The 22,504-nt window shown below is 54.1% G+C and overlaps 7 protein-coding genes across 7 annotated transcripts; 3 read left to right on the plus strand and 4 right to left on the minus strand.

Annotated features, from left to right (window-relative positions):
* Window positions 1-24: 24 nt before the first annotated feature.
* On the plus strand, window positions 25-1,934 carry G647_02793 (uncharacterized protein; the record flags this gene model as incomplete). The annotated part of the gene is made up of 2 exons (XM_008727139.1): window positions 25-492; window positions 564-1,934. The coding sequence occupies 2 exons, from the start codon at window positions 25-27 to the stop codon at window positions 1,932-1,934; spliced, it is 1,839 nt and encodes a 612-aa protein (XP_008725361.1).
* Window positions 1,935-2,371: 437 nt separating this feature from the next.
* On the minus strand, window positions 2,372-4,014 carry G647_02794 (uncharacterized protein; the record flags this gene model as incomplete). The annotated part of the gene is made up of 2 exons (XM_008727140.1): window positions 2,372-3,871; window positions 3,940-4,014. The coding sequence occupies 2 exons, from the start codon at window positions 4,012-4,014 to the stop codon at window positions 2,372-2,374; spliced, it is 1,575 nt and encodes a 524-aa protein (XP_008725362.1).
* A 477-nt stretch (window positions 4,015-4,491) lies between these two features.
* Window positions 4,492-7,280, minus strand: G647_02795 (uncharacterized protein; the record flags this gene model as incomplete). Its single annotated transcript, XM_008727141.1, has 3 exons — window positions 4,492-5,651; window positions 5,704-7,186; window positions 7,242-7,280. 3 exons carry the CDS (start codon window positions 7,278-7,280, stop codon window positions 4,492-4,494), a joined length of 2,682 nt encoding a protein of 893 aa, XP_008725363.1.
* A 1,262-nt stretch (window positions 7,281-8,542) lies between these two features.
* Window positions 8,543-14,926, minus strand: G647_02796 (uncharacterized protein; the record flags this gene model as incomplete). Its single annotated transcript, XM_008727142.1, has 1 exon — window positions 8,543-14,926. The coding sequence occupies one exon, from the start codon at window positions 14,924-14,926 to the stop codon at window positions 8,543-8,545; it is 6,384 nt and encodes a 2,127-aa protein (XP_008725364.1).
* Window positions 14,927-15,562: 636 nt separating this feature from the next.
* G647_02797 (uncharacterized protein) lies at window positions 15,563-16,920 on the minus strand (the record flags this gene model as incomplete). Its single annotated transcript, XM_008727143.1, has 2 exons — window positions 15,563-16,079; window positions 16,130-16,920. 2 exons carry the CDS (start codon window positions 16,918-16,920, stop codon window positions 15,563-15,565), a joined length of 1,308 nt encoding a protein of 435 aa, XP_008725365.1.
* A 506-nt stretch (window positions 16,921-17,426) lies between these two features.
* Window positions 17,427-18,171, plus strand: G647_02798 (uncharacterized protein; the record flags this gene model as incomplete). The annotated part of the gene is made up of 2 exons (XM_008727144.1): window positions 17,427-17,654; window positions 17,707-18,171. The coding sequence occupies 2 exons, from the start codon at window positions 17,427-17,429 to the stop codon at window positions 18,169-18,171; spliced, it is 693 nt and encodes a 230-aa protein (XP_008725366.1).
* A 2,372-nt stretch (window positions 18,172-20,543) lies between these two features.
* G647_02799 (L-serine ammonia-lyase) lies at window positions 20,544-22,370 on the plus strand (the record flags this gene model as incomplete). Its single annotated transcript, XM_008727145.1, has 1 exon — window positions 20,544-22,370. The coding sequence occupies one exon, from the start codon at window positions 20,544-20,546 to the stop codon at window positions 22,368-22,370; it is 1,827 nt and encodes a 608-aa protein (XP_008725367.1).
* Between the last annotated feature and the right edge of the window lie 134 nt (window positions 22,371-22,504).

Below are 22,504 nucleotides of genomic sequence, written 5' to 3' on the forward strand. Positions count from 1 at the left end.
GCAAACAATTACCTTGTGGCCACAATGCCAATATTCTTTGTGGAGAAGACCCAAATGCCAACGTTGTTTGCCAACACTCGTGTGGAGCGTGGCTCCCTTGCCAGCACACGTGCAAGGACATATGTGGGAATTGCAACAGCAATGAGAAGAGCCACCCGCCGTGCGTTGAAATCTGCGGTTTATCAAAAGCCTGTCGTCACAAATGCAAGGAAATTTGTCATGATGCTGGAAAGGCCTGCCCGACAGGATGCCTTGAACCATGTACTGACCGCTGTGAGCATGGGCCATGTAAGCGTCGTTGTGGAGACAGTTGTGACCCATGTGTCAAGCAAACCGTTCCTGGCTGCAAACACGATGCAACGGATATGCTGTGTTGCTTACCGAGCTTATCACTACCCTGCAGCCAGAGATGTCCGAAGACTCTTGACTGTGGTCACGCTTGTCCTTCATTGGAAGGCGAGACATGTCCGCCTTCGAAGGTCTGTTCGGAATGTACGACAGGCGAGACAGGACCTACAGTACTTTACTCACCAAATTGTGGGCACTCGGTGGAGGTTTCACAGTTGGATACCATCAATCTCCTCGGCGTGTACAAGGTCGACACCAATGGGACTATCCTAGCAATCAACTCCGACATCCGCTTGCCATCTCTCGACGAGCCAAGATGCGTATGTGGAGCACCTTTGGAAGGCACGCGACGGTATAGAATCCACTCCAAGTTGGTAAGATTCAACACCACTCTGGATCTCCTTCTCGCCAAAACGGGACGTAAGCTGGCCAACTTTGGATCCGCGGTCGAGACACTGGAGAAGCAACTTGACGAAACGTTTGACGCATTTGTCGAGGCCATTCGTCCCAACCCACTGGCTGCTAAGGCCAATGCCGCTCTCCTCTTGCGTCGGTCCCGGGAGATTCTCGACCTGCAAAATCAGATCACGGATTTCCGGAAGAACGTTGTCGATCTGGTCCAGCGCGACCTCGCGCGTTTGAATAACGCGTTTCCCAACATCGTGCCATCCTACACTCTGATGTTCCATCTTCACTTCGATGTACTGGGATACCGCGTCGTCAGCGTACGTCTTAGTGATGCCTTGAAGCTGGGAAATCAACTTCTGAAATTGCAGGACCCATCTTTCAGTGTCCAGCGTCAAGGTCTGAAGATGATACAATTCGTCCACCGAGAGTCGATTGCTTGGGTCGGTTTGTGCAAGCACGCCTTGGCTGACCCACTACTCATGACCAACCCGTCTCTCGAAGCCGAGATTAGGCTGCTGCAGTTGCAGTTCCTTATTTACGCCAAATCGACAAGAGTCCAGTTGGTACACCTTGGCAGTCCGGTCGAAGACACCGCGCTTGCTATGGACGAAGATGCCATCAAAACTAGCTTGGATATCGCCACGAAATTCAGTCGAAGTTCCCCTCGTACATGTGCTCCTTTCGGCCAGACTGCACGAGATTTTGCCGATATCTTCGCTGCCGCGAACGAGGTCTCGACGTCTTCACCGATCCCGGCAATCAAGAACGCTCATGTGCGTGAGATTGAAAAGCTCTGGGGGCAACACAAACTCGGTCACCTGAAAACCTGTGCCAAGAGGCACATTTACTCTTCAAAGACATTCTGCGACGCCTGTCCCGAATGCGGAAAGGAGGCCTCAGTCTCTAGCAACGAGGTCTTCCGTGAGTCTTCGAAGCACCTGTTCGAGAGTCAATTCTTGGAGGCAATGCACGCTAGGCCAACCAGTTCTCGCCATGTTGAATCGACCACGGCTGAGAGCCCGGAGACAGACCGACGACCAAGCAATGATCAGCCTGTGTTGGAAGAAGAGGTGCCCGAGCAACCAGACAGAGAATTGACCCAGGAGGAGCGATTTCTCATAGCCATGAGGAACAACTTGCCAAAGATTCATGGTGGATGCCAATTGCCGAGAGTCTGAGACGCCATCAGAAGGAACCTGAGACATCGGTGGGAGAGAAGAACATGAGTTAGTCGGGAAGCGGGTACGGGAGTGGGAGCAGAAGCAGAAGCAGAAGCAGCACCGTTTGATTGCGTGACTGGTAGGGAAAATATCCTGGATCGGGTTGAGCATGACAACGCAGCCCTTTGGCGGTAAAAAGGCTTCTTGTAGGGATGAGGAGAGTCACAGGAGCCTGAGCAAAAGTCAGGATTTCGAAAACAGGAAACAATGTGGGCGATGTGAATGTGCATGGATAGTCTGCTCAAGACAAGTCAGTGGCTTGAACCGGAACCGGATCGCCGCACCATAGAAAAGAACGCGGGTACTCGTACTACTTACTGTACAAGCCGGAGCAATGAATGGTTACGACTCACTCACTCGAGCGGATAATTAGTTGGTTTCTACCACGTGTGTTTTTATCTCTTGCCCGTCCCTCGGGAACTTCTTCTCCTGACCACCGTCGCCCTCCCTGCCGAGCCGGCCTGCTCGCTCTCCATGCTCGTGCCGATGCCCGAGTCGAAAGCCCTGCCTCTGATCTCCTGGTCCTCTTGCCTGCCGTCACCCTGGTCCTGGTCGTGGTCCCCTTCGTCCTCATCGTCAGCCGCTTCATCAACACCCATTGGACGTCTGAGATGTTCTTCTTCTTCTTCTTCTTCTGCATCGTCACCACCACCACCACCACCACCACCACCACCACGGCCTCCAACCACTTCCGCAGCGTGTGTGCGTGTGCCTGATCCTGAACCTGAACTTAACCGTCCAGAGTACGTCAACGGCGGTCGGCCACGCCTCGTGGGATACTGGGCGGGCGTGTCCGAGAGATTCGACATGGACAATCCGCCGTGGGGAGACGAGTCAGGATCCTCGTCTTCTGTTTTAATTTTTGTAACGCCACCACCACTATCATCCTCGGCCTTGATGCGGCGTTGTTCCGGCTCCTCGTCTTCGGCCTCGCGCTTGATCTTCTTCCCTTCGCCGGCGAGTAGACTCCTCTTTGTATCTGGCTGGGTGCTGATCTTGAGCTTGCTCCAGAAATGCGCCATGAGGCCCCACCCCAACAGCATACTCGTCACGGCGACTGTGTAGAACAGCGCGGAGAAGACGACGAAGCTGACGCCCCTGTAATTGTAGACCACGTACCTCAACCCCTGGAATTGGGCCCGGAAGACCAGCCTGGCAGAGTAAACGCGGAGGGTCTCTCGCGATTGCACCTCTACCTTTGCGTGCGTGGGGATGACATTTCCCATCCTTCGTCCCGTGCTTCCACCGTGGGATCGCCGCCGGTCGAACACGAGCATCTCGAACATGGGGACCACGAGAGTCGAGCGATCCGAGTCCCGCATCCCGAGGATATGGAACGGGAGGTAGACCAGCGTTCGGGTCAGTGCGGGGACGGGGCTCGCGAAGGGCAAGATGGCGGGTCTGCGTGAGCGATGGAGCACGTCGTCTGAGCGGATCATCGTCGAGGTGTCCAGTGGTGGTGGTGGAGGACTACTGCTAGAAACATCACCGGCGGGCGGCTTGGCATGTGGCGCGTCGTCGGGATCCCCACCTAGCAGAGACAGGTCGAGCATGAAGTTGCCGGCGTTGAGGTTCGTGGCGCAGCGAGGCATTTCCAGAATCAAGGACACGTCGTACGCTTGGTTGGCGATCAGGGCGGTGGTGTCCAGCGCGACAATGGCGTAGGGGTGTTCGTGGTCATGACCGGCCCCTGCCCTAGCCCCTGCGCCGCCATATTGTAGGTACAAGGTACGCTCGAGGTTGATCTGGGGGATATAATTGTAGTAGAAGAAGGCGTAGGCGGAGGAGGAGACGGTGAGCAGGACGGCCGAGGTGGTCAGGAAGAGGATAGTCGCGAGGTAGACCTTGATGGCGGCGCGGGAGGTCAAGATGCGCAGCGGCGCGAGGGCGAGTCTCTGAGGCAGTGACGGTGAGACGGCGGCGACGGTAAGGGGGGCAGCAAATAGAAGAGGGGCAAACCTACAATTGCTCGCCTTGTCAGAGATTCCCCTTCCTCGTCGTAGCCGTAGTTGTTCTTCTGGTAGCTGGCATTCGCCATTTTGCGGCGTTGAACTGGCACTTCGTCAACCAGGCAGACGCGTCATGGTGACCAGGGGAACTCCCAGACACGACAGCCGCGAGGTCACTGTCAAGTGTCTACTTTATGGGGCCATGAGGCTTGCACCAGTGACCATGTATGCAAACAGAGCACGTCGACATGCTGCCAGATTTCTTGTCCCGGCCAAAATTGTTGAGACGCGTTCGGATTTCAAGGCGCGGGAAAATGACGTCACCTCGAGACGGACGCTGGTGACGCTGGCGACGCGCTCAAGCAACTGGCGAAGATGACCGGAGATGACTTCAAGCATTAACCATTACAGTTTCGTCGCTTGCTATGGCAAGCCTAAACCTGTTCATACGCCAGGGGTATTCCATTATCTGTAAGCATCAGTGGTGCGCAATCGCTTTTGCTTTTCTTCCTCCACTTGTCCATAGTAATTAACACAGCCGCGAGTAGGGAAACCAGCTATCGGACTCAATACCTCACGAGTCTCTGCCACAGTGGCATCTCCTTGACCTGTTCCTCGTGCCAGACAAGTTTGTTCTTCTCATCGAGCTCAGCGTGCGAGTCCGTGCTCGGGATGCCCGCCTCTCTGTTCTCCGCGACCACCATGCGACTGACACCAGACTTGTCCTGTGCCAGCCAGATGACCGGTGCCTGATCGGTGATGGCAGGATTGACGTACGACTGTTCATATTCCTCTGGGGTATATCCTGGGATCCAGTCTTCCGAGTCGGCCGAGTCGGGGACAATCTTTTTGTTACTCTCGTAGAACTTCAACGCGAGTGGCTCAATGCGTCGGCTCAAGAAGTTGAATGGTGGGGATTTGGACTGCGTCTTCTTGCCCGGTTGGTCGCCGGCTTCCTCGGCTTTGATGGTGCCAACCTCTGTCGGGACGGTTGAGTTGCCACGGGTCGATGAGCCAGCGCCAATCTCCATATTGTCGTGCTTCAAATGTTGTTCGTCCATGAACTGCTCCATGATCGTGGTGCTGAACTTGTTACTGTTCAACAACTCTAGTGGCATGTGTTGCTCCAATGGCGCCATGGCACGGTCGAACATGAATTGGAAGATGACAACCACAACCAGGAAAACGATCATGATGGCTAGCGGGCCTGCACTGGCCGCGCTCTTGCTGCACCCAATGGCGAAAAGCCCGACGAGGCACAGAGAGGCCAGATATACTCCCGTCATCAGTTGTTTCAATGCCCTCGAGTACGCCTCGCCCTTTGTGTCGAATCTGTTGCCGAAGACGAACAGCCAGTTGTATCTGAACATCAGGTAGAGCAGACAGAATCCGATCGTGGCGAAGCCGAGCACCAGCGGGGCAATGCACGAGTACGAGACGGCGATCACTCCGAGGAGGGTGAACTTGGGATAAGTCGAGCCCCACCCGATGCCTGGGAGGTTGACGAAACGGTTGTACTTTTTGCGTGGAGTCTTGTCCAAAAACTTGCCCAGCAGAACGTACATCAGCAATGGGACGATGTTGAGCAACTGGAGAGCCGCCTGCATCAACCCGAAGAGAATGAAATAACTGATATAGAAGTTGGACGCCTTGGGCAAGTTGGTCGCCAGCAGGCTGGGTGCCGAGCCAGGGTTCTGAACGATTTGAGTGGTCACCGCACTGGCACCTGTTTGCTGGTCAGTATCGTGCAACACATCCAGTTCGGGATTCAGACGTACTGGAGGCAAATGTGGTGATGAGGAAGACCTGCACCACTTGGAAGGCGAAATACCATGACTGCACCTTGAGCTGGATGGCCGACTGCGTTGGCTCTCCCGCGTACTTGGCCAGTAAGCCGCAGAAGATGGGTACAAGTGCCATGAGGATTGCCAGGAGTACCACAGGCAACAAGCCAGTGACGACACCCAAGACTACCTTTGGAATTTTGTTGATGAAGCTCAAGAAGGAGACCTTATTGGTGAGATAGTTGATGTTGGACAATGCACCTACGAAGGTAACTGGAATGGCCCAGAAAATAATCATGACCCAGATGATGACCGTAGCAATGATGATCTTGACCTTCCGGGAGCTGTAGGTCGTGCCCAAGTTCTGCCAGACGACCTCACTGGGTTGCACGCCAATGTAGCGAGGAGAGAACTTGGTCCTGGAGTCGCGGCCAACGGATTGGTAGGCATCGTGCGCGGCCGTCTGGTTAGAGAACTCGATGAAGGCGGCGGAGACCTTGGTGTGATTGAGGTCGAGATGCTCATTCTGCTGCTCGGGGATGTACCGATTTAGTTCTTCCAGTCTGCCTCGGGACCAGTTGATAGTATCGACCTTTTTCCACAATTGAGGCATCAGTCTGTGCTTGGGACGTTTCTTTTCATTGATCCAGCGCTTGGGCTCTAAACCAGCAGCTTCAGATGAGTTTGCCGCGTTGGATTTCTTCTCGGCCTTCAGTCGGTTGGCATTGGCTTGCTTGATGAGTTTCATCTCGGCACCTTCGAGTTTCAAGGCTGTCTTTGTCCTCTCCTTGACATCTTTCTCGAGCTTCTTGCAGTCTGTCACAAGCCAGACCCGCCGCACGGCGGCGCCGAACATCTGTCGTAGCGGCTTTTCCTCCATGTACCCATGAGGCAATCCCATGACCAAGATAGTTCTTGAAGAAAGACGTTGTGCGTGCGCGGCAGACAGGAAGTAGGCTCTCCGTAGCCCAACGAAATTGAGTCTTTCGCGCGCAATCAGGAGAGTGACGAAGCCCAAGTAGACGCAGGCGACGAGAGCATGAGCGTAGTACCTCTTCGGGTCGGCAACATTGCTCATACTCAGGATGTCGAGTTGCTCTTGGCCGCCATGTCCCGTGGCATTGACGGGGAAGAGGACGGGCCAAGTGATGCAGCAGCCAACCAGGCACATGACAATCAACACCTTGAACATGCGAAGCCAGAGATAACCGTCCAGAGAGTTGTGACCGAGAACATAGGCGTCGGGAAGGGAAGAGTAGTTGCGAAGAAGGCCAAAGAAGCCTGACTTGGATTGAGGCGTTGTCCATCCTTTCGCAAGGAGACTGTCGTTGGTTCTGGGTCGGTAGACACGAGAGTAGCGGGTTCGAACGAGGAGGAAGACGACCAGGGCGACGATGGCAATGATGGCAGTGGGAACCAACGTCGACACGATGCCAGAAAGCGAGTTGGAGCCTTGGTCGCGATTAGATCCCGCCGACTGCGTGGCACGTCAGTCAGTGAGCGCAGCGGCAGAGACAAGCCGGACAACGTACCTGGCGGGGATACAGCATGTGAGTAGCGGTGCCCTCCATCTTGAAGCACAAGGCCGGAATGACAGCCTCGCAGGGCCAGGCCAGTAAGCGAGCAGGACGTGCAGTAAGACTCGGCTGAACTCGCTTATCTTCTGGAGGGCGAGGCGAGAGCAAACAAAGGGCGAAAGATCCGCGCTTGAAATGAAGGTGGGAGACCAAACAGGATGTTTATATCACAAGTACGGAGAACGGAGTACGAGGACTAAGATGGTCATTCTGGGCTGGTGGCCCCTCTGATACTGTGGCTTGTTCGCTGCTGTCTGCATGAGCTCACACATGACGCTGTGTTATGTGAAGTCTTGAAGATCGACCACCGCGAACGCTTGGGCTTTCCTGCCTGCGGAACCTTGATTCCTCAGTCGCACCTGCCATTCGACCATTTGGAATCTGGCCATCGGACCCGCTGCAATAGCCCGGGCAGAAGCCACCACCATCACTGGCAATTTCCCCACCTTCAGCTGCTTTGGGCGTCGGGAAGCCACAGCAGACTGAAGCGGTGGTGGTGGTGGCTGGAGCGAGTGATGTCAACCCACATTCGCGGGAATGACATGTTTCATGCAGCCGGAGCCAATGCCAATGCGGGCAAGTCGAAAACCCGGTTTTCAACTAGTGACACGCCACACAAAGCCGCCAGATTGACCAGATTCGGCAAGGGAATGATGTCAGCAAAATTGCTGCCCCGGCACCTGACCAGCTCCAGGACGAAGACAAACGATGCACCAAGACCGACGCGATCGTGGAGGGCTGACTTTACTTTCATTCAAAAGTCATCTATGTTACACAAAATATTGATCAAGTGGCTGGACCAGGTTCCCAGCAAGCCAGAGGAGGCTGCGAGCTGTCCTTGGTGTCCCTGCCTGAACACGGGCCCGTCGACGAACACCTCGATGGCCTCCACAAACGAGCGACTGTTCCCTTTTCCTGCCATGCCATGCCATCGAGCATTACGAATAGGACTCTTGCTTTTCTTCCCATCGCAGTAATTTTCAAGTCATAAGAACACCGGTCATTCCTCGTGTGATGATTATGTCCGTTGGCCTTGTGCTCTCCGTCCGCATATAGGGCCGGGATTCCATGCCCTGCTAATTCAGTGCTCCGTCATATGCATGATACCGCAAAGGTGACCATCGCCATGTCGTCCGGGCCTCCCACACACCCAAATCACGAGAACAGTGTACAAGAAAGGAATTTCAACCCCCGGTCGTGGTTCCGTCTCGCCTTCCGCCTTTCGCTGGATATATACACCAGTATCTCTTCTCACACTAGTGAGCAGTCCGCATCGCTTGTTGCAACCGCTGTTGCATGTTCGACTCGGGCGCTAGGTTCTCCCAGAACCCATAACTGCCATTTTGCTGTAGTTCCAGGAACAGGATGGTCATGCCCCAGACGTGTGGGCGGGCAACCGTCAGTCGTTCGTAGACGACTCGCGATATCTGTTCCCGAAGTTCGCGCTGTGGTTCATCAACATTGCCGGATCCCCAAAGGTGAAGCATGAGCTTGCAGAAGAAGTCCGTATGGGTGCTGGGGTACCGAATCTGGTCTGCAATGGCATTGAGGACTTGATACCGACCCTCGTAGCCGAGACTGAGCGCGAGCTTGGTCGTGAACACCACCGGTGCCGAGTTGCCGTCGAATCTACCGGGGGAGTTGCTCAGTGCCTCTTGGCCAATGAACGGCACCAGGGCGTTGATGATCTCGACACTCTTCGCCGGTCCCATAGCTGTCGACCGCACCTGGCCTTCAAGAAGGGCTGCCTTGATCTGCTTCAAGGCGACTTCATAGTCACATGATTTACGGATGGCGCTCAGTATGACATCCCGTATGTCGGCCTGTCGTAGCGGCAAGTCAAGGTCGCCCGCCATGGTCGGATGCTTCTTCATCTCTTCGAGCCGTTCGATTTTCAGGCCTGGCGTCATCGGATCAGGCAGATCGTGATACGCCGATGGTTTCGCCGTAAGAATGAGATTCCTGAGCTGCGGGATCCCGTACGCAATGCGTGAGCAGAAATAGGTATGGTTCTGACAGAGAAACTCCGGATAATCATGGAGCAGGACGAGGATGTTCCTCAGCGTGCCCTTGTACAGGTCGAGATTCAAAAGTTCGAAGCCAGCGGTGGTGGACAATTCGGAGATGTGGTGAAGAAGCAATCCGACGAGCTCTCGATATGTATCCCAGCCAGCTTGATTGTTCGATTTCAGCATACCCGCCACAAAGACGCGGTGGACGATGAGACTGTACCACGCGTAGGTAAATCCCGGAAACCACGAAGGCTGGAGAGACTTGAAGCATTTGGCGAAGGCCGACATCATCTCGTTGTGGTCACTGGTGGTATCCAGTCGAGCAGCAGCGTACTCGTAGAGCAGGTTTGCGAGCAGGCGGTTGAAAAGGCGCTGGGGGAAAGCCACGCCCCGCATGTTTTGATGGTGGTTCAAAACCAGCACAATGACCGTCAAGATGGTCTCAAGGTATGGCGCCTTGCTGAGTCGAACCGCACCATTTGTCTCGCCTTGGAACCTGACAAGCATGATGACCAGGCGGGAGAGCGCATCTACGTGCGCAAAAGCGACCTCGACACTGCCTCTCGGACTTTGGGCCTCTCGCTCGTAGCATTCAATGCATGAGTCGATACACAATCGGAAAAATTCGGCCAAGTCTTCCGTACTGTTGATCGTCTGCTCCTTGTGGAGTTCCTTCAGGAAAGCAGCGCATGTGCTGTCATTTTGACCGATGCTCTCGAAGATCCCTACCCATTCGTCGAACACGTAGCGCATCTGATCTTGCCTCGCTTTGGTCTTGTCGGTGACTTCGACGCTCACAAATTCAGGCATGCCGTGGGCCTTGAGCTTTGCGCTGATTTCTGACGCCACCGGGAGATCGGGCTGCTCCTTCACCCAGGCAGACATTGCAACGAGGCTATTGGCGAAGTCGGCTCGTAGGGCGGTTGGCTCATCAGTAAAGAGCGTCTGGTCGAGGATTTCAGCCAGGATCTCGAGCCCTCGCACATTTTTATTCAGGATGGACGAAGAGAGGGCGGCATCAACCCGAGAGATCTCCAACAAGCCCACCGTGATTAACGCCACCACCACGTTCGAGCTGGCCAGAATGAGCTCCTCACTAGCTGTCATCCACCTCAGCACATCTCTGACGATGAGGTCCGACAGTTGACATAGTTTGGATAGCAGGAATGCTAGGACCTCAGCCTCGAGCGGGCTGTCCGGAGGCTTCTGCGTAAAGGTGGCGCAAATTTTTTCCGCGATTTGGCGTGCGAGCAAATCGGTTGCTGGGCGCTGGGACGTTGTCAGGACGATCAGGATTTGCCTAAAATCTTGGAAAATCGAGCCGTTCTTCTCTAGATCCTTCACCCGTGTGGTTCCTGATGCTCTCGCAGCCTTCTGGATGTCTTCGATGAGGATGGATATGCGCTCATGAGGTGGGACGGTTTCAGCAAAGCCATTGACGCGTGGCTGTTGCATAGCTGAGAGCATCCGATTCTCCTGTTGGACTAACGGGCTCTGATGAGGAAGAGCGGGCTGGTCAGCAGGGGTTGAGAGATTGGGCATCGCTAGAGGATCTTGCAAGATATCAGGAATCTGTCGGCCAGTCGTGTCGGTAGAAGCATTCGGTAGGTGATTGGCATTCATCCCATGCACTCTCCGGTCAAACTCTTCGTAAACTGCCCGTTGCGCTTCGTTCAGGCCGCCGACAGTTTGCTTGTAGGGCTCCGGGATCCAAGCTGACCACCGATTGATTCCTGCAGGCATGAAATCTCTGTTTCCCCCCTCGGCAAGGAAGCGACGACGTTCTTCCATATCACCTTCAATGACTTGGTCAATTTCTGCCATGGCGCGTTGTTCAGCAGCTTGCTCCACAAGAGAACATGCCGTGTCCAGATTGTCGTTCACACACATCAGAATGGCTCCCTCAGGCAGCAGGTGTTCGGGCAGATCCTCCTGAGCAGGGCGACGAATGTAATTTGAGATGCTCATTCGAAGAGGCTCCTTACATGTGACGAGGGCAAGACTGCCAGCAAGCGACTTGACCATCTGTCTAGCGGCCAGACGGTACTTTTCCACATCTGGCTCAAGGGCATAGTCCTTCGCGACAAGTTGAGCCGTGGAGATCGACGCTATTGTGATTGATCGTTCGACAACAGGGGCGATGATTTCTTGGATAGCTTGGTCGAATGCGCGGTAGATGATGTTCTTGACCATAGCCTGATCCTGAGGCGAGCCTGAGGTGGGCGGATATTTGAGCACGTCCTCGAGATTCGGAAGCGTTGCCATGATCTCCGGCGCAGATAGGCGCTCGCGGACGGCTCGGTTCATTGCGCCGTTCAGCCCAATCTCGTCGAAATTCTCCACGCCATCTTGCAATCCCGAAAGATTGGCTACATCATCTTCTGCCTGAGGCCGATCTCTAATCACCAAACCAGGCTCAAGCTTCTTGAAGTCAAGCTTGAATTCTTTGCAAAGAACTTCAATCTCAAACTTCAGATTCAGCTTGAGTTCTGCGTGATGATAAAGCTCCAAAAGCACACCGATAATCTCCATGAGCCAGGGATTTGGAGGTACGAACACCAGAGAGTTCACACCCTGCGCCAGGACTTTGCATGTAAAGGGGATGACCAGGATCAGTCTTTGGGTGTCGTACCCTTCGACGAGGAGATCAACGAAGTAGATATTCCGGTGCTTGATTGGCTTGTCTTGTGCCAGAGTGAGCGACCCTAGCCAGCCTCCAAGGTTCTTCAAGTGACTTCTTTCAGTAGCAGAATTTATTGTGGATTCAGCGCTCATCATCTTGTTGATGCTGACATATGTTTCGCGGATGACCTCAGACATGAGTAAGTTGTCGCCAAACTTGCTGACGAATTGAAAGTACATTTCCTGGTTGTTTGGCTCTAGTCTGGCACGCTGTTCCACGAGATATGAGGCGAACCATTGGTAGTGCTCAGGGGCAAAAGATTCCTTCAAGTCGGCCAATTTGCTGGACATGTTGTCCTTGGAGAGGTTGTTGATAACGAACAGAATCTTCTCTTGGACTTTCTGGTCAGGCTCACGGAAATGGGCAGCAGGATCAGGAGGGTCAGCGTGTAAGGCTCGGAAACCACGACCAGTATCTTGAGCGACCACATCAGCAGCCCCGTTCACTGTGTGACCGCTGCCAATACCGTTGGCCCCGAGGCCGTGGCCGTTGCCATTACCAGCTGCCTGTTGGGCGCGGAGGCCCTCCTCGGCTCGCTGCATAAGCTCTGCATGTTGATGAAGTGAAGGTTCTTGCAAGAGAAGACTGCACAAGCCGGGCCATTCCGAAAGTTGATCGCTGATCTGCAGTAATGCTTCTATGCCAAAGCGGTGCATCAGTGTGTCCGGTTCGTGATCGCGGACGGCCCGAAGGATGAGAGCAAGTCCAAAATCTCGGGGAATGGAAGGGAGAAGATTGTACTTGATGATATTGCCGAACAGAAGGGCAGTTTTCTCCAGAGCGTCTTCCGGATATTCGCTGTAGCAGACGTATTCGTCAAACAACCCGTGAACAATGCAGCAGAAGAGATCCTGCTGGTCTGGATCTGTCGACGTTTTGAACTTGCGCATTTCGTTGACCATGTCGCGAATGGACAGCTCTCCTCGATACATGCGCCCAAACAGCTCGGACATCTGTTTGTCAATAACTTCGGAAAGCTTATTGCCCTTTTCTTCACTGCTTCTTTCCAAGATGTCATCAAAACCTGCTCCATAGTTCATTAATCGCGGATAAGTTTGTAAGCATGTCGTCTGGGCGCTTTCGACGGCGTCACGATCATCCAGATTGTCTTCGACCTTTTCCAGGAGAGTATGTACGTTTCGCAGAGTGAGTGGAATTGATTGTGGCGGTGCTCCACCACGCTGAACCCTGAATTCGTCGTCTGCCTTGATCCGGAGGTACTTGGCGAGGATCAAACCCAGGTTCGTTTGCCCCTCTGCGGCTTCTGCGAGATATCGTTCAAGGTCGAAGTCCTGTCGCAGCCGGTCGCGCATACAGGCGATATCGAGGGCCAAGGGGTTGGTCCAATGCTTAAGAAATTCTTCAGTCCACCCAAACTCCTCGGCGCGCTCATAGATGACTTCTGTCTGGCGAGGATCGTTCTGAAAGACTAGATGGCAAAGTTCGAAGAGGTATTGAGGATTCTGTGTCGCGAGAGCCTGTAGGACCGGACGATAATCGGGGCGTTGTTTCTCAAGGAAAAGGCTGAAGCATTCCGCGATGAATTTCTCTTGGTCACTCGCCCACGGTTTGGCATTAGTGCGGGCAAGGAACAGCAGGAAGATGGCTGCGTGATTTTGATAGACGTCTTGCAATATGTCCATTGCATCTTCTCCATCTGGCCCGGTCGCTGGACCGAGGACGACCTCAAAGATGGCCTGACAAGCATCGGCGGAGGCGTATGGAGTTTCCAGGTCCGCACTGATCAAATTCACGACTTCGGGGGACAGCTTCTTTAACTCATCTTGAGGCAGAGTCGGACGCAAATGCGGTATTCTCGCAACGCGTACCACTGTTGGGGGAGCAGCGAGGAATCCAGCGAGAAGTGAAATCTGGGTAGCTGGATTTTGCCAGGTTCCTCCCCAGAGTCTCTGGATGTCCAGGTGTGTATCTTCCTGTGCAACATGCAGTAGGGACCCGTACAGTCTTGGGAATTCTGTCCTGCGCAACCGAAGACCCGGGATGTCGAATGCTTGGATGACCAGGTTCCAGTCCAGCTGTCTCACCCGGAGAGCTTCCACTAGATTCAACAATTCGTATTGTTGGTTGACGGTAAGGATCAGGAATAGGATGGCATTGGCCGCCTGGGGTTCAGTGATGGTGGGCGCAGGCAAGGATGCCAGAAAATCTCGAGCTGCTTGTTCCGACGCGAGTACTTTAGGCCCATGGCGCAGCAGGCCACGTGCAATGTCTCGATTTTCGGATGGGAGGCGCGTGACCATATAGGCACCATATAATAGTTCGGGCTTGGTCCCTGTGTATCGAGGTGTGATGGCCCGCCAGAGGTCGTCCTTTTGATCTTGGGTGGTTATTGAAGCAGCGGCCAACGAGAAGTACTCAACTACCGAGCAGATATTCTCAGCGGCAAAGGAGGGTGAACTGGCGCTGCGGCTTTCTGACAGAGTCCGCAGAGAGGACTGGGCGAAGTTTGTCAAGAAGCTCTCGGCTTTTGTTCTCAGGTCGACTCGAGAGCATTTTGTGAAGGCGACAGCGAGGATGACTTGAGGTAGAGTGTCGGAAGGGAAGAAGTGTTGGATAAAGGCCACTAGATCGAAATCGCGGAAGGAGTCCTCCTTAGAGGTGTCGATGGCCTCGGCAATCTTTGCAGGTTGTTCTGGATCTGAGGCGACTTTGTCCAACTGTTCGTGTAGCAATCTGTAGCTTCCCTGGTCATGATCTTTGGCTCCCTGGAAAATGGCGGCATTGTTGAGGGAGATGGCGCGCCGGAGGAACTGGGAAAAGACCTCCATGCCGTTGGAGTCAAGCAGTCGCTGAATCTTCTCCCTCTTGGCCTCCCACTTCTGCTTTCCCTCTCTTTCGCTGATGGTATCAAGAAGCAGGAGAATCTGAGTCGCGGATATCTTTGAGAGCGAAGAGGGGCCGGACGCGGCAGGACTGGTGATCATGGGAAGCATTCATGACCTTGGAAAGGGCGGTGGTGTGTACGAAGGGTTTGCGGGGAGGAGCAGTCACGTTGCACGGTTTGTGTCCAGACGCAGTGCAGGTGAAGGGAACGCGAGAGAGGTGGAGAGGTAAGCGATAAAGAGCAAGCGTCTAGAACACAGTGGTTCACCGCGTGAATGAGAGAAAGACTAAATGTTGATGAGATGTGACAGCAGGAACAACTTGGAGACAGGATGTGCTGGCTGTCGAGGACGGCCCAGTCGTCCTTGTCCTTCTCCTTCACGCCTTGGCACATATCACGTGAGCGTCACAACAGCCTCTTAAGAAATTCACTAGCAGGAAGGGCTGGGCATGTCAATCTCGTTTCGCTCTGTCATTGTACTATCTCGAGGGTTTGCTTTTGACACATATGGTTAAAGCCTGCAATGCCTGAATAGAGGGAACTCATTCAGCCCTCAAGCCACTCCAGGTCGTAAAAAAAAAAAACAAGTCGTCGCTCGAGAAGAATACAAGTCTTGCCCACACCGGACAATCCAAGGCCTTGCGCCTTGGATTATACAAGTCCCCGGGATCGACAACCCAAGAAAGAGTTGCTGAAGACGCGCCGTGGCGAGGATGTCGGCCTACTGCTCGCTGATTCAAACCCTCGTTCTCTTAGACTCCACTGCTGCTACTCCGACGGTGTCATCAGCAGCGTCTGGAGCACCCCTCTTTCTCCCCTTCTGACCTCCGGATGAAGATCTACCACCAGACTTGAGTCTAGGCCAAGTATCAAAGGGGCTAGTCTTCTTATTCGAGCTCGCATCAGCATCGTGCGATTCGGCTTCATATGTGAAGAGAAGAGCTTTCCCAGATGACCGCAGTGACCTTCCCATCTGGATACTCGGCGAACCAGGACTAGACACATCGGCATTCGCTGTCTGACCAGTTGGTTCTTCAATGTCCGTCAAGGCTTCTTCCTCCTCCTGGGCTTTGCGTGCCTTTTTCTGCGTCTCGGTCTGGAATAGTCGTTTTGGCTTGATTGAGCGACGTGTGAGAGTCCGGAGCGAATGGGTGGTCGATTCGGGTGAGTGTTCAAGGAGGCCCAGATCATCCTCAATCTCCTCTTCCTCGTCGTCCTCGTCGTCAAATCGTCTGTAGACCTTCTTGCCGCGACTAGAAAATGATTAGTAGGCGACGCAATGGTAGTCAGTGAGATGACTTACAAGACGTAGACCATGCCCTCGTCCTCTCGAATGGCCGCCGCCACTTGAGGATCTACCTTCTTTCTCTCCCCACTGAGCTTGCGCCGCTTCGAAGTTCCTTCGACCTTTTGACTGGTCGATGCCTCGCTATTCACCTCGTGGTCCACGAAGGGATTGGATCGGCCGTGGTCGACTTGCGGAACTCTATCCCGTGAGTCGGTGAAGATCTGAATCTGCCCATGATTTTCGTCTTCGGCAGAAAAGCTCTCGAGGGAGAAGCCATTGTAGCGCTTGTTCTTACGATTTCTTCTCGGACTTGGCTCAAAATCCACCATGTCGGGGTTTTCTTGAAACAGTGCTCGAGCAGCATTGTTCGCCTTGGCGACCATTTTCTTCTTGGGGGTCTTGACTGGGGTAGGGAGCATGCCGTCGGATATTATAGTTGAAGAGGAAGTAGAGGGTTGCAGGTGCGCTTTGGAGCGTGTCATTTGCTTGGACGGCAAAGTCTCGCTTTCGGGAGAGGAGGGAGAGATGATTTGCACCCGGCGAGTTTGCTTATTCCGCGGCGTTGAATCAGGCGAGTGAATACCTGGTGCAGTTTGTCTCTGTCTGGACTGCCTTGACGACTTTGGGGTTGTCACTGTTGCATCGGGTCTGGTACTTGGCTGGGGCGCATCAGGAGTTAAACGGACTTGTCTTGCTGCGATTCTTGAGCTGGCTCTAGTAGGACGGCAATCATAGGTAGTGCCGTGTAAAGGTGTGGGAGGAGTTTGAGGGGTGGATGCGATCTGAAGCGGCGGAGTTGAAGCCATGTTGCTGAGCGCTCAGGAACAAAGTGAAGTAACCGTCAATCGACTGCCGGACCCCAAGGGTGAAGTCCCAGTGTAGGGGCCGCACAGGAACTCAGAGTATCAAGGTGTAATGTATGGTAAGACGACCGACTGAATGCGCGTATGGTATGTTGGAAGGAATCGGCAGCATTGGGAGTTACAGATAGAAGGAGGTCAACGATGAGGTCGATGTTGGAGGCTGGGCCTTGTCCATTGGGCGGTGATTGACGTGGCTGGGAATGCAGTGTGCGCTGTACCCAGTAGTGGCGCCACCAGCTGCGGGCTCCGCTGCTGCGAGGCGTAGGCGATCCAGTGGCTGCAGCCCGAACGCGCTCGTCCCTCCACATCCCTCCACCACGCGCGAAGTGGTCGCCATGTGCACATTTGCGGACCATTTACTGTCTACTCTGTACGGAGTACACATACTAAAATATAACGGTAAATGCTGTTCCACGTTGTTACAGCATTTTCTCCTTGCTCCTGCCATCATGAATCACCGCAATTCTCTTCCTATTGACGACCTCGACGAGAGCTTGTGGGATTCTCCCTCCAAGCCAGAAGACACCAGCAAGCAGGCCCATTCAACAAAACCTACATACCAGGAGCAACGAGAACGTGACGAAAGCCTGCGTCAGGAACTGGAAAGCGTCCGGCAGGTCAATGAAGCAATTCAAGGCGTGACTCTCAGTTTGCGAAAGGCGAAAGACAACATGAAGGTAGTGGACAGGAGGGCTACCCTACACGTCTCATACTGACTGAAGCCACCAGACCCTCAATAACACTGTCTCGGCTGCTTCTGCGTTACTCAACACATGGACTCGGATATTATCTCAGACCGAACACAACCAACGACTCATCCTCGACCCCTCGTGGCAGGGTGCCAGCCAGGATATTGCCAACATCGAGGAGGAAGCTTTACAGAAGCAGCGTGCTACCGAGAGACGAGAAGCAGAGGAAGAAGAGCGAAAGATAGCAGCAGCAAGACGCGCAGACGAAGAGGAGAAGCGGAAAACAGAAGCAGTCGTCAAGCCTACCAAAGCCGGCACTTCGAGAGGCACATCGAGGGCGCCTTCTGCTGGGCGAGGGTCGGTTGCGCACACGCCCTCGTCATCCTATGTTCAGATGGGTGGCACCAATTCCAGCGGTATCAGGCGAGGGACATCTTCGACAAGGAGGACCACTTCAGGTATTGGCCGGGGTACCGCGGGTAGGGGCACGAGGGGGCGTGGTTGAGGTTGAAAAGGTTCCAACTGCGTTTTCATAAATCAGAAGACTCGGCTCGTTCAGACGGGTGGCCATTGCCCTCAACATTACCACCCTGCGCAGCGTTGTGGTGAGGCTCAGAGGGCAATCTGCTGGCAAGAAAGGCTTGTGGAACGCGCCTCGCGTTGCCATATCAGCAAAACGAACTTCGAAGCTCTAACTCGGAACAAGGTCAGCTCAAGACACAATATCGACTTGTAGACGGGTCTTTGTCTTTTCGAGAGGCTGAAATTGTTCCTCTCTGCACGCACAAGCGGAACCTTCATATGTGCGAGATGGGAGCGAAAAGAGACTTCCTTTCTCGACCGCCATTTATCATTGGTCGATTGAAGTTTCGCCTGAGCTTCATTGGTTCCCTGACCTCGCATCACGCCTCTATCAATCAGGACGGTCAAGCAGATCATGTGCCCTGGCTACGATGTCCTTGGCGCGTTCAAGAACACACTCAAAGGCTTGCCTCGATCCTGCTGCCACCGCAAATGCTGGCATATGGGGTTGAATGCGAGCGTCAATGACACCAACGCTGGAAGCACAAGGGAAGCCGGGCACTTCACATCCTCTCAGATGGTGTTTCAAGGAGGCTAAGGCGCCCTTCTCGGCGGCTCTCGCGCAGTGCCTCTGCGGTTGCAATGGATGCGGCGAGGGAACCTTTGGCGATGAGACTATGCCTGCAGGCATATCCAGGACCAGGAAGGGCGTCCTACTCAACCTTAAAACACAACTAGGCACCCTCCCTGACCGGCTTCGACCTCGAAGGAAGTTTTGAGGCCGTAAGTGTGTCGCCTGACGTGTTATCCGAGCCTTCTCAAAACACAGATACTGTCGTGCGCAAGATACTCGCGATAGTTCGGCCAGCCTCATCCCATCATGAATCAGAACACAAGATATGAAGTAATATGTTATTTTGACTCGACGCTTGGATCGACAAGCCTTCTTGCAGATATTAGCCAAATGCTCTTCGTTACCCTTGATAGATTCTGAGATGCTGTGGTGCAGGACCTGCGTCAAGAAGGTCTTCGGGTTGTTTGGAACAATTATCTTTGGTTAATTCAGTTACAGCGTTTTGGAATTCCACGGATGAAGTAGCAAATCGTCGCCCATCCTTCAGTAGCATTGACCCATCAATTTTCAACCAAAATCCAGCATAAACATACCACTTCAGATGCCTGATCATGCAGAAAGCACCTCACCAGCGAGCCCGGACATTATGGATGACGATATCGAGGCCTCTTTACCACATGGTCTCCGGTTCCCCTTTTTGACCTCGATGACTCGGACAGCCTTGGGACTTTGAACTTGATGCTGTCTAGCCGTGTTTACCCTGCTACTATTTTTATACCACCCTGCCCCGAACATACATGATCTCATGAGATGGACTTTCAAACCACCAAACCCTCCTCGTTCATATGCCTCGGAGCGCTACGCAGGTTTTTTATTTTCTCACTTAACTCCAGCTCGGCTGGCCTCGTTCCATCGTCCGTCCAGAGCTCGTCATATTCAATACTCTCACCTCAATGGCGGGACAATCATGGTCTACCAATCAGACGGTCGCTGAGAACCAGGATGGGGAACTCGAATTTGAAGTTCAGCAGCGTTGGACTAGAGTTGACATGTACATGCGTTGTGGGTATCACCTATTCTTTAGATTTCGAGCCATGCCTGCGTGTGTGAGAGCCTGGTCCTGCCAGCAAAGCCCACCCTCTCCGCTGCGCAGCGTAGACTCGAGGTGATATCTGTGCCCATTTGCAGTCGTTGCTGGAGCAGTTCCGAGGAGGACCGAGCTTGGACCGCACATATCTGGTCATGCATTCCTCACTCTGTCCAGTGGCGAAGATCCTGCCAGCCCTTGATACTGGGGGTGGCATTTAGGGCTAAACCCTAAAAGGTGACGTTACCCCTTGCCAAGACCCCGCGACGCTGTTTATTATTGTGTCGACGAAGCCGCCGTGAAGAATCCTCTACGTGTGGTTACTCGATGCCCTGACCGTGGCAGCAGTCGCTCGCTAATCGCAACCTTTGGCGTGATGAAACGCACGAGTTGCCTCTGGTTTGCCCTGCCACGGGTCATTGGTGCTTCGACCTTCAGCTTACGAGGACGGCTGATCGACACAAGTTATAGACGCCTTGACACGGCAGGAAGTTATCGGCGCCCATTGACCAGAGCTTCTCTTGTGTCCGGAGCCCCTGGTTCTCGTCACTTGAGCACAACATCGCCGAAGCCATACCCCGATGATGAAGACAGTGGCACGTACAGTGAAGCAGAGCATGAGCATGCGGTCATCTCAACTTTTGACCTCTTCTCCATTGGCATTGGCCCGTCCTCGTCCCACACCGTCGGACCTATGCGTGCTGGCAACATCTTTGTGGCGGATCTCGCGGAGGCCAATCTGCTGCACAGGGTTAACAAGATACGTGTTTCCATCTACGGCAGTTTAGCTCTTACGGGTGAGGGCCACATGACGCCGTCGGCCTTGCTACTGGGTCTGGAGAGTGCTGACGTCGAGAGCGTCGACACGTCATACGTGCCCAAGCGTTTTGCTGAGATTAAAACCGGGAAGAGGCTTTTCCTCGGCCGTGGCCTTCCAGCTGGCAAGGGCAAAGAGGTGGCCTTTGATTATGAGCGCGATTTTGTCTGGGAATGGGGGAGAAAGCTGCCCGTACACAGCAATGGCATGCGCCTAACCGTGTTTGATGAGGAAGGCGACATGTTAGCAACCAACGATCTGTTTAGTGTTGGTGGCGGCTTTGTCGTCAACGGCGCGCTTTCTATTAATCCAGCTTCCAGCCCAGATTCGCAGGCTCCGCCCAATGGCCCCTCAGAAAACACACAGGATTTGATGATCCGGGATTCAGGACAGCATCCAGCTGATCTATCAGAGAACATGTATTACAAGGAGATCCGGCGAGCGGATGCAGCGGGAGATCGGAAAACAGGAGCAGAGATCAAAGCCCCGGACGACGCCGCTGCGAATCCTACTAACCTGCCTGAGATTGTGACAGAGTCTAGGTCAACCGCCTTGTCGCCCGCGGCGGCCGGGACGACAGGTGTTAGCCCTGATTCCGGCGACAGTACCGCGTCCCATCAGCCCCGTTACCCCTTCCGCAATGCTGCCAGCTTGTTACATTTATGCCACAAACATAACCTGACCATTGCGCAGCTGGTCTTTGAGAACGAAAAGAGCCACGGGTATTCAGACGAGGACATATATCAAAAGGTCTTTCGGATTTGGCGGGTCATGGACGACAGCATCCTCGAAGGTGTCCAGGCACCGCAAGACTCCACCTTGCCAGGGTCGTTGAAGCTGCATCGACGAGCTCCAGCATTGTACCAGCGGCTTACGAGGGGGCTTTATCCTTCCCACACGCAAGGTGCCCGAGGAGTCGGAAGTCAGGAACAACCTCCCCAAAAGAGGAGCAATAAATCCCTGCCTGAATCGAAACCTACAGCAGTGACTCGGGTACCGACCGGCGTGGGAAGGCGACAGCCGCTCCGCGTTCATGGGTCCCTGGAGCATCCCATTCCTCCGTCACCCCTGCGCCGCACCACTTTCCCGGCCATGGACTACTTGACTGTGTACGCTATAGCCGTCAATGAGACCAACGCTGCTGGTGGACGGATCGTGACAGCTCCTACGAACGGGGCCGCGGGCATTATCCCCGCTGTGCTGAAGTACACGATCGAATTCGTTAGCGACGATGCGGAACGTGATGTGATGACCTTCTTACTGACGGCCGCTGCCATCGGCATGTTGTACAAGCGTGGCGCTACCATCTCCGCAGCCGAGGGCGGGTGCATGGCAGAAGTAGGTGTTGCTTGCTCCATGGCTGCTGGCGCATTTGCAGCGTGCATGGGGGCCAGTCCAGAGGCTATTGAACAGGCGGCCGAGATCGGTATCGAGCACAACCTAGGTCTCACGTGCGACCCTATTGGCGGTCTGGTCCAGGCACCTTGCATAGAGCGGAACGCTCTGGGTGCCATCAAGGCCATCTCGAGTGCCAACCTGGCGCTCAGCAGCGAAACAGGCACGCAAAAAGTGAGACTCGACGATGCCATCCGGGCTATGCGCCTGACTGCCAAGGGAATGAGGAATGAATTCAAGGAGACGAGTTTGAGTGGATTGGCAACGAGCGTGCCGCTTCATATCCCAGTCAGTGTGCCTGACTGCTAAACGGACCGGCGGCGAATGTAAGAAACCGAATGCCGCTTCGACAAATGTGATGTATTGTCACGCTTCTATCTCGACATGGCTGAGCTACCAGTAACAATGACACAACGCTGGTAACGCCTTACGCAGAAACAGGA

Source organism: Cladophialophora carrionii (assembly GCF_000365165.1).
Source record: "Cladophialophora carrionii CBS 160.54 unplaced genomic scaffold supercont1.2, whole genome shotgun sequence".
NCBI lineage: Eukaryota > Fungi > Ascomycota > Eurotiomycetes > Chaetothyriales > Herpotrichiellaceae > Cladophialophora > Cladophialophora carrionii.